General features: G+C 40.3%; 1 protein-coding gene across 1 annotated transcript; it reads right to left on the minus strand.

Annotated features, from left to right (window-relative positions):
* Nucleotides 1-28: 28 nt before the first annotated feature.
* On the minus strand, nt 29-9,558 carry METTL16 (methyltransferase 16, RNA N6-adenosine). The gene is made up of 9 exons (XM_030266408.4): nt 9,331-9,558; nt 9,046-9,245; nt 6,643-6,783; nt 5,511-5,626; nt 4,615-4,757; nt 3,279-3,348; nt 2,348-2,437; nt 1,268-1,441; nt 29-1,177 (listed from the first exon to the last, which is right to left on the minus strand). Exons 1-9 carry the CDS (start codon nt 9,456-9,458, stop codon nt 560-562), a joined length of 1,680 nt encoding a protein of 559 aa, XP_030122268.4. The 5' UTR covers nt 9,459-9,558; the 3' UTR covers nt 29-559.
* Between the last annotated feature and the right edge of the window lie 607 nt (nt 9,559-10,165).

A 10,165-nucleotide genomic window follows, 5' to 3' on the forward strand; every position in this document is an offset into this window, starting at 1 on the left:
CCAAGCACCAAGTAAATACAACACACACTTTTTCCCTAAAGCAATTATTTTAATGAATTGACACTTGGAGAATGTATCCATGCTGCTACTCTGTTGACCAAAAGTTAGATACATTAAAGGGAGGAGAGGCACACAGAAATCCTCTGCTAAAAACTCCTCACTAAGTTTCTTGTATTAGTACTGAAAAAATATTGAAGAAAATAACTCAGTAAAGATTTCTACTTAGTAACAATATATATTTCTATTGTGCCAGAAGAAGACCAGAAAGCCCTGCTGTTATTTAAAATGTTCACAGCATAAACATGTTTCACTTCAACATGTAGTTTTACAACTACAGTATGAAATCTATCACTTCCTCATCACTTCATGTCCTCCTTACATTTTTGAAAAAGCTATTTAAAATATTAAAGGAGACATCTACCTTCATTCTATTCTTCTTTTTTTTTTTTTTTTTTCTTAAGGGGAAAAAGACAGGTTTTGCTATCTGAATTTTTTAATTCATTAAAAATAGTTTACAAAATTTGAGGACAGACCTACTTTACCACAGTAGAAAAAAGAGCTAACTAGCAACCAGTCGAAGAATTTGGTTCCGTAAGTATGTGCACAGCTGGTTCATCAAGTCTCTGTTCTGTCCTTTAACCCAGTGCATTTCTACCACTACATCATTTACTTCTTTCTTCACATTCATTAAACACTCGAACAGAAAACCCCCACTAGTTTCTTTAGGGCCTGGCTCTTTTTCCACTGTAGGATTGCTAGCTTCCTCTGAAGGGCAAGGCTCCTCCTTCACATCACCAGAACCTTTCCCAAGTGATGTTTCTCCCTGCTTTGCTTCCATCTCCTCTTTCTTCACTGGAGCACTGTGCTCTTCTTTGGCAGCAGATTCCTCTGGTTGCTCATCACCTGCTGTCATCTGGACATCCTCATCAGGTGCCATAAGCCCCATTTCAGAGTCTTCAACCTTGGGATTTTCACAGTCCGAGTTGTTGCTCACGCTCTTCTGGCTGTTCTTTTCCTCCTCCATTGCTTGCAGGGTATCTTCAGAAGCTCGAGGAAGTTCTCGTAATTGCCTTATTCTTTCTCGTTTCTTTCTCCTCAAATGAATCCAGGAGTTTTCAATGGCAGTCACAAAGAGGCTTATTTCATCTTTTCCACATGGAACCCGTTTATGCTGAACCTATTGCAGAAAACAGAATTTCATACGATCCTCTCACAGTTATGCTTTCAATTATGACATAGTTTTAAAATCTAATACTTCATACTGTACCTTCAGATCAGTGAGAATCTTCTCTACCCAGGCTCTAACCACAGCAATAGCTTCTACAGCATCCCAGCCCATAGCTGCACCTTTGACAGATAACTCTTTGACTGTAGAAGCCAAAACCATGAAGGTAATTGGTTTTCGTGGTTTTTCTAATTTCCTTCTTTTAGAGGGAGGTGACTAGAAGGAGAAAGAAAGAAAATAATTACAAGGCTATGCAGTATTAGTGGGATGACTTTTGCACTCAGAAGACTGTGATTCCGTAAGACATGAGGATTAAGAGTGTAACATAAGGCACTAAGCAGTCACTCATATGGCCCATGCTCCACTTCACCCCCAGAGTTTTAAACTCAAACCAGCTAACAGGATCATGCACTTGATGCTAGCCTGATGGACAGAGGGAGTTTATCTTCAGGTATTAGGCAAAAAGCTTCATTGGTTTCTTTAAACTGTGAGCTCTCCATGAGCTGAGAAAGTGTGGCTGCTCTTGGGAATAGAGGCCAACAGCCAATATCCATGTTTTGATCCAACTGCAGTGAAGGTTTACTTGCATCTTCCTTAAGATGGGTTATCATCTATACCTATATTCAAATATACAAATATCCAGATCCAAAAAAGCAACTGGCTCACATTTAAGGTGAACAAGCTCCACTTACATTCATGTAGGCAAGTCTGAGTTAGACGTGGTCATACCTATTTGGTAACAGAATCCACATGTTAAATTAAAACTGAGTTCTCAGAAGGAAATTTAAATTCAAATCCAGCCCCAAACTTAGAATATTTTTTTTGCTACTAAACTGCTATCTGAGGTATGTTACAAATGATCCTTACTTTCACTGAAACCCACAGGAAGTTCTAGAACGGCTTCCTTTTTCCACCCTCAACAAGGGTCATTCACGAATCACATGTCACAACTGCTAACAGACTGGCAGCCATCTAAGAAATTCCGCTGTCCATACAGCCCAGCACAACCAATACTCCAGTCTGAAGAAGAACAGTTTGTATCACAGCAGTTATAGCTCATAAGCCCCTTCCTCAAGTAAGAGGCACAGAAAATCACAAGCAAACCAGAATTAAGCTACTTACAGGTACTTGCACATCATCATAGAAACTCCAGGCCAGTGCCCATCTCATGGTGCGTCCCTGGCAGAATTCAGTGTGAGTGACTTTAGGAACCTATGCAAAGAAGCAATACGTTATTTCAGATTAATAAACAACATTGTTTTACTGCACACATTTTCAAACAAAGCATATTTTCTCATTACACAAATGGAGATTCTTTTTGACATGGCTCAGAGGTGTCAGGGCCCTCTCTCATTTCTCTCCCTTTACTAAGACTGAGGTACAACAGTTCAAGGATAGAGAAGGAAAATCAGATATTTTGTATCTAGTTCATCATCTGCTTTTGGTAATTCATCTTTCTGGGAATTTTCTTCACCATGCATTCTCTTTCCTTCCACTGTATACACAGACAGATCTTGTAATTATTCTCTTGTATGGGAATTAGTGAAGAGTATGCTTCCTCCAAAAAGCCACCCAAAAGTTCTTTTCACAGCCCTCTTTAATGAGAATAGTAGCACAAGATTCCATTTTACTTAGTGCCTAATTGAACACAAACAAAACAATACTGACACTTAAATCATGTTATTAGTTCTTTTATCAACCAAATTGCTAGAAAGCTAGATTTTTTGTTGTTGTGGTTTTTTTTTTTTTTTTTTTTTTACTACAGCATTGTTGCAGCTATTTTAAAGCAAAAACCCTGAATCTTCTAGAATAAAGACATACTCCAACATGTGCTAAAGACAAAACTTTGGAGATAATATTTGCTACTTATCTGGCAGTTTTGAATCTATAATAGTTAAACCTCAGTTGTTTCCCTAACAAGGAATTCCAGCTCCTTTTGGTAACAAAAACTCTGTGAAATACTTCAACAATAATTACCCACATACATTGAAGCATACTATAATCTGTATAGAACACAAGCAGGATATATATAGGGACTTCTATGCATACTCACCCCCTGGATTCGAAGTTCTTCCTTCAGTGGTGCTAAGCTGCATTTCTTCCCCAGCATACAACTGTACCATCTGCAAAGCACACATTAAAAAAGTGTTTTACAAATAGAGGTCAATTGACAATGGCAGCTATTAATAAGAACTACTTGTATTAGAAAGCTGAAAAAACGATACGAGATTAAAAACCAAAACAACAACAAAAGAAGTCACACTTAAACAAGAGTGACTAGAACATAGTACAACAAAATTCAGAACAGAAGGTCCAAAGACAGACTGGACAGGGATATCTTTTTGAGCCTTTAAGAAATACATTAGAAGTATTTTAGAAACAACACATGAACAATGTGCAGTCTTGTTTCAAAGAGTGACTTCAGTTACGGGGCAGATGTTACACCTTACAAGAATCTGTTTCAACTTCTCCCCTTTCTTTGGAGAATGAATCAGAACAAAAAGAAATAACCAACTATTGGCAAGTAATCGTGCTCAAAAGCAGACATACTGACTTATCACTTGTACTTACTCATACCTTATCCAGGTTTCCAACACGTAACACATATGTGGAAAAAAATCAGGAAAAAAGGGGAAGAAGTTATTTTCCCACTTCTAGTGAAGCTTACCATTCCACCCAGCTCCACATCTTCAGAATCTCCCAAACATGACTTTAGATGAAGCTATGTTCTTCATCTAAATTATTATTTAAGCTTTACAACCTCATCTTCCACATTTTTTTGACGACTGGATCCAAAAAAGCTTATTTATAAATATAACACATTGAAGTAAAAAACTTAAGATTTCTCAGTTATCAAGGGACAGTTTTGTCCAACACTGGGGGAGTGAAAGTCTGATGACATAGTCAGAAAACTGAAGACATGCCATCTGTTTCAAAATAAGGTCAAAACAAGGTCTCACTATGGTTTTTATTGCAGCTTATGTTCATCCAAGACAGCATTCAGTACAACAGTGTTCTTCAGCAGGCAAAGCTGCAAGTTACCAAAATTCAGCCAGGAAACATAACTAAGCACTATCATAAAGCCTCTTCCATCCCAAAAATCCTCCAGAATGAACCCTGATCTGTCTCTTATCAGGTACATGTGCTAATTTTGCTGCAAGCTATGAATGTCACTTGTACAGGCTTTTTTTGTCTTCTGCCTTTAAATACCTCCAGCAATAACTTCCAATTGCTTCTCAGGAACAATTGGATGTGGAAGTATTATCAAACAAACTGAGCAGATATCACTGGACCATAGGTACTAAAAATAACACTGTTGCACAACTTCTGCCAAAGATGAAGATAAAAGGTGTTAGTTTGGGGTTTTTTGACTGGAATGAAACACTTACCGTAACCTCTTTTTAAGCTGGAGACTATCATGAATAATTCTTTTGACAAATTCTAGTTCTCCTCCCTCAGCCATGATTTCTGTGATCCCTCCTGTATTTACAGAGCTGGGAGGTGGACGCCGTGGATTTCGAGAATTAACTCCCTGGATTAAAAAACAAAAACATTTGACATGAGCATTTAATGAAATATTATACTGCTTTGTACACTGCTTCCTGTCTTAATCTTTAGGGGGCAGCAAGCACCACCATCTCTACTTATCCTACCCCCATCAGAACCATGGATAACAAAGATCCATTCAAAATAAATATACCTGAGAGAATTCCCCACAGTCTCAGATCTAGTTAAGGTACTTGTCACATCAGAATTCTGCCAATATGAAATACGTGGTTCCAATACATATAAGACATGTTAAGTGCATCTATGCAATTACAATCTATAGTGCTTAATTAAATCTTAAACCTTCTTTTCTACTGCCCTGTATTATACATTTCTGACTATATTCAGTGGGTATTGCACGACCCGTATGACCCGTTGGACCCGTATGATACTGTCTACATGACTAAGGAAATGAAAAATACAGTTAAGCAAAATTCCAGAACTAATTCCTCTGTACTACAGAGGTGCCTGTTATGCAGCAGGCACCTGATTTCAGATTTACTAGCTGTCTACTTTCCAAACTCGTTTTCTAAGACACTAAGAACTTGTGAAAGAATGCTACAGCTCGTCCTCTACTTTAGGAGGGGTAACAGTTAAGTTTTCAGAACTACATGTGGGGCTGAGGAGGGAGAAGACTTAAATGCTATTAATGATGATTTGGGATTTTTCACTCAACCTTGCCCAAGCCAAGAGGTTAAATTGTTGCTATCTTTTCACTGACTTTTGTTTGTCACCTTACCTTAGCCTCCAACTGGTTGGCAAAAAAGGGAGGGTTGCACATGCAGAAATCATAAATGATCTCAGATTCTTCTTTCAGTGCATCCATTAGAAGAGTCTTCTGTGGTACCTTAACCACTGTTAGAAAAAGTGAATTTGGTAAGTAAGGAACTTCATATTTTATTTACCATTATATACATTATACATTGCATAAAACCTGTACTTTCTAAACAATGCTTTCTACAAAAGCGATGTAACAAATTTCACCATGCAAATAAAGATTTCAGGTCAAGGATTAATATACAAACAGCCTGTATGTTTATACATAGCAGCAGAACCACATGAACCTGTTTAGAACAACAAGGACTACCTGAGTTATACCAAGGTCTCCAACACAACCACAAATGTGCTTTAAGCCCTTATAACTACAGGCACTAAAGCTTCATACGAAGCCTGTTCCTTTGACAGCTGCTTTTCCAGTATATTGAAACACCACCACACCACTTAAAAACCAATAGCAGCAGTGACAGAAAACTCTCATTGCTCCACACATCAAGTTCTGCATCTTCAAGACTGACATGGACAACAGATTAAGACAAGTTGTTCAAATGGATGCTTCCAAAAGTTTTTTTTCAGAGCCCATAAATGCACCTGATTTTCAGTACACTGAGTTCCTTCAAAAAATTCTCTAAGCTCATTCCCAGACCAAGTCTGGCATACTGCCTCTGCTACCACAGGCAGCGTCTGGACTTGACATTCAAAAAGTGAGGATGAAGAATTCCCTGTACAAGATACACCTCTGTGGCAGTGTCATGCAATTATCCAAGGGGAGCATTCTAGGTCACCTACCAGCAGAAATAGCCCAAACACTAAGAAATACTTCAGTAACAGACAAGGGATACAGAGATAAAAACACCCCGGGGTGAAGTTTAACTTTCAGATTTTTGTAAGGAAGAGTATTTCTCTACCCACACATCCCATGCTAGACAAGGCAGCTTTTTGGCTTAAGCATACACTGACTTCAGTAAATATTCTGCTCCAGTAAAAGTATTTGAGCATGTATTTGGAAGGAATACACATGCTGATATGCCCCTGAACATGGCAAAAATATGCCACAACATTCACATGCTACTAAATACCTTATTACATTGTACCTTTTATAAGATCAGACAAGTTATTCTGTTCCACATTCTTCTTGGCGTAATTGAAGCACATGTCATCCACTTCCGTTGCAAGGAAATACCAGCCATTCAAAGTTGCTCCAAGTAATGGGTATATACAGGATGCCCCTGTCCCTGTAGAAGTGAAAATCATGAAAAAGACAAAATAAGTACTGATGTTCTATGCAGTGTGGTTATTAACTATGTACTTACTACACCAAAAAGAACTAACTTCAAGGCAACGGTGATTATTGATCATCTACTACTCAATTTTTTAGTGAATCTTATTTCTGTAATTTGAAAAACAGCATTGTCAATATGCACTTTTAATAAAATAAATAATTTAATAATCTATAATAAATTTTCTAGTAAACTATCAGCTTTGGTTTAAGCTATTTTTCTTCTATATTACAATAGCTAATTTATATAAAGAAAGCCAAATACATTCTGGCTTTGCTAAAACAAAAACCCTTACACAAATAAATTTCTCTTCTTCATTTTTCTATCATCTATCACAAATAATTTACTTTGATGCATACAACAACCACAAAAAAAAAATCTGTTCCACAAGACTGTCCTTCTCTAATGTCCAAAACTATCAAAGAAACCTAAGTGTCTATTAAGATATTCAAAAAGAGAGACAGACAGATAAAAACTTGGTAAAAAAAAAGAGATGTTAGCACACAATACTCATGGCATACCTAGGTGATCAAATTATAAATGACAACCAAATTTAGGATTAAAGGGAAAGGATACAAGAAAAGGGAAAGATATCCCACCACCACCAAACTAGAGTTTAGACATATATTTGGAATCTGTTACACTGACTTATTGAACCATCAATAACTTCATCTGTCAGTACACAACAGCAAGGGGTTACTTCTAGCACTTCTGTCAAGTCCCTCTTGGCTGACTTCCTGCTTTTCCAAAGCTGAAACATCAAAGCTCATGCAAACTCAAACTGAAGATTTTGCAGTATGTAGAAGACTTAGAGGCTCTGTCTTTTCTACCCAGCCACCTACTGTGATGAAGTTTATAGAAATCATTTTCAAAAATGAAAACTAATATCAAATGCACAGAAGCTGTCTAAGAAATTTCAAGTTACTAGAAATTACTGTGAACACACATGTGATGATGCAAACCTGGTACCCAGCACAACTCCAGCTAAAAATACAACTCAGTACATTTCAGGAGAACAAAAAATTCCATCACAAAAAGTCATGCTAGCAGATGCCAAGAAACATAAAATCTGGCACAGTATCAGAGATTACTGAACCTCAGCTTTGAGGAATTCAGTAACTTTAAAGGTTTAATGTCAAGCATTAAAACACGTTACAAAGGAAATTCCTATTTCTCTCAATTTCATTGTAAGTTTTCTTCAGCACAAAACAGTCTTTGAAATCAAGCCTCTGAAACTGTAAAGGAAGAGTCTATTGACAAAATAAAAGATGTGAACTAAATTCAAATGTACCATCACTAGTGCCTTTTAAATAATTCATACAGAATTACCAAAAATTGGGAATCCAAATGCCAATTTTATTATCTGTGTGTGGAAGCTCTTATGGAGCTTGCCTTTCTTTTATTTCCAGTGAAAACCAAATTATGGCCATCAGTGTACATCTTACAAATTCACACCTCTGCTGTTGACATTTATCTGCTGCCTAAACTAGATATCATCCTGATGTTACCCAGTAATCCAGACTGAAAATGGAAAGTATCATCCATCTGCTGATGCTTGGTCCAACTTAAAAGACATTTTGTTCTCAAAAATAAACACAAAATCTTTGATCATCTACAATCAAAACACATTTGCCCTGGTTTCTAATTTAGCCTCTTTTACAATTCAGCTCAGATATATAACTGCACAGAAATAAATTAAAATAAAAATTGAAATATAAAAAGGACAGATCACTCACTTGTCAAATACACCTATAATAACAGGAAAAAATGTTATTAAGTGGAACACAAAAAAAAAAATCTATGCAACTCACAAACTCTCTGGTGCAGACATTCAAAAGCAAAACTAATAAATTAGCAGCAAAACACAATTTGCTAGTTAGAACACTGAGAAGAAACACTTTTTAGATCCTTAGAATAACATTTTTGCCTGCATTTCTAGAAGCACAGTTTTTGTATACCACACAAAGCTGCACTCAAGGCCCTGAAAAGCCACATAATTGCGTGCCACGACTGTTCCTGTGTTCCTGCAGAGAAATCCTGCCCGCCCAGGAGGCACACGAGACACCTGTGGAGCACAGAGTGCCTCCCACCGCAGCGAGCACACATCAGCTCTTTGTTCCTCAAACCTGACGTTTTCCCCTGCCTGTGCAACAAATTGCATCTGCTACTGTCGCTATGATGGTAAATAAGAATTTAAATATTAGCTTCGCCAAGTACCTATGTCAATGCCTCGTCTCAGGGTTTGCTTCTCAGCATCCCGGTGGCCGATGAGATCCTCCACCCAGTGGATGTAGTTCAGCCTCAGAGGGACGGTGGGAATGAGCCTTTCCACGGGGATGTCGATCGTCAGCCCGAAATCCTCCTTCAGGAGGGTGCACGTCAGAGCCCTCACGGCCTCGGGATCCTTGAAGTTCAGGCTGAAAGGCACAAGCGGGGCTGTCGCGGGTGCCCGGGGGCGGACACACAAGGGGCGCCCACCCTCCCGTCCCGCCCCGGCCGTACCTCACCCTGCCCGCCAGGGTGGTCTGCACGTGCTGCTGGAACTCGGGGTACTTGCCAGCCAGATAGGCGAAGTCGGGGGGCTTGTCCTTGTAGCGGTTGCGGGCGTGCATGGACTTGCTGAGGGCCATGTCGGGCCGGGACGGGCCGCGAGCGCGGCGCTGGATCACGGCCGCACCCCACGCGGGCCCGCTCCCGGCGCGCACCGCGGCCCCGCGGGCCGTACCAAGGCGCGGCGGGCCGCGGGGGGGTCGGCCCCGAGCGGAGCCGCGCCCGCCGCCGCGGCGAGGGAGGTGCTGCCGCTGCTGAGGCGGAGAAGTGACCAAGGGGCTTCCGTAGGATCCTGGAATGTCGTGGGTTAGAGGGGACTTTAACGATGATCTAGTCCCAAACCCGCTGCCAAGGGCAGGGACACCTCCCACTGGACCGGGCTGCTCAAAGCCCCATCCAGCCTGGCCTTGATCGTGGCCAGGGCTCACCCACAGCAGCCCTGGGCAGCCTGTGCCAGTGCCTCACCGCCCTCGCGGTAAAGAATTCCGTCCTTATATCCAGCCTAAATTCCCCTCTTTCGATTTACTTCTTGCCCTATCACAACAGTGACGACGAGTCCCTCTCCAGCTTCCCAGTGCCCCCTTCAGACCCTGGAAGCTTGCTGGGAGGTCTCGCAGGAGCTTGTCCAGGATGAACAGACCCGATTCCCTCAGCCTGTCTGCGTACGGGAGATGCCGCAGTCCTCTCATCAACATCGTGGCCTCCTCTGGACTTGCTCCAGCTGTTCCATGTCTTCCTCATGCTGCAGGACCCCGTACAGTTAAAATGTTCTATATACAGGGATCAT

The sequence above is a fragment of the Taeniopygia guttata genome, chromosome 1 (genome assembly GCF_048771995.1).
Source record: "Taeniopygia guttata chromosome 1, bTaeGut7.mat, whole genome shotgun sequence".
Taxonomy (NCBI): domain Eukaryota; kingdom Metazoa; phylum Chordata; class Aves; order Passeriformes; family Estrildidae; genus Taeniopygia; species Taeniopygia guttata.

Coding starts and splice junctions, on each gene's coding strand:
- METTL16 (XM_030266408.4), bottom strand. CDS start 9,458: ATGGCCCTCAGCAAGTCCATGCACGCCCGCAACCGCTACAAGGACAAG. Junction 3,349..4,614: donor CAGCTTAAAAAGAGGTTACG/GTAAGTGTTTCA, acceptor TGTGCTTTGCAG/ATGGTACAGTTGTATGCTGG. Junction 2,438..3,278: donor AAGAACTTCGAATCCAGGGG/GTGAGTATGCAT, acceptor TTCTTTGCATAG/GTTCCTAAAGTCACTCACAC.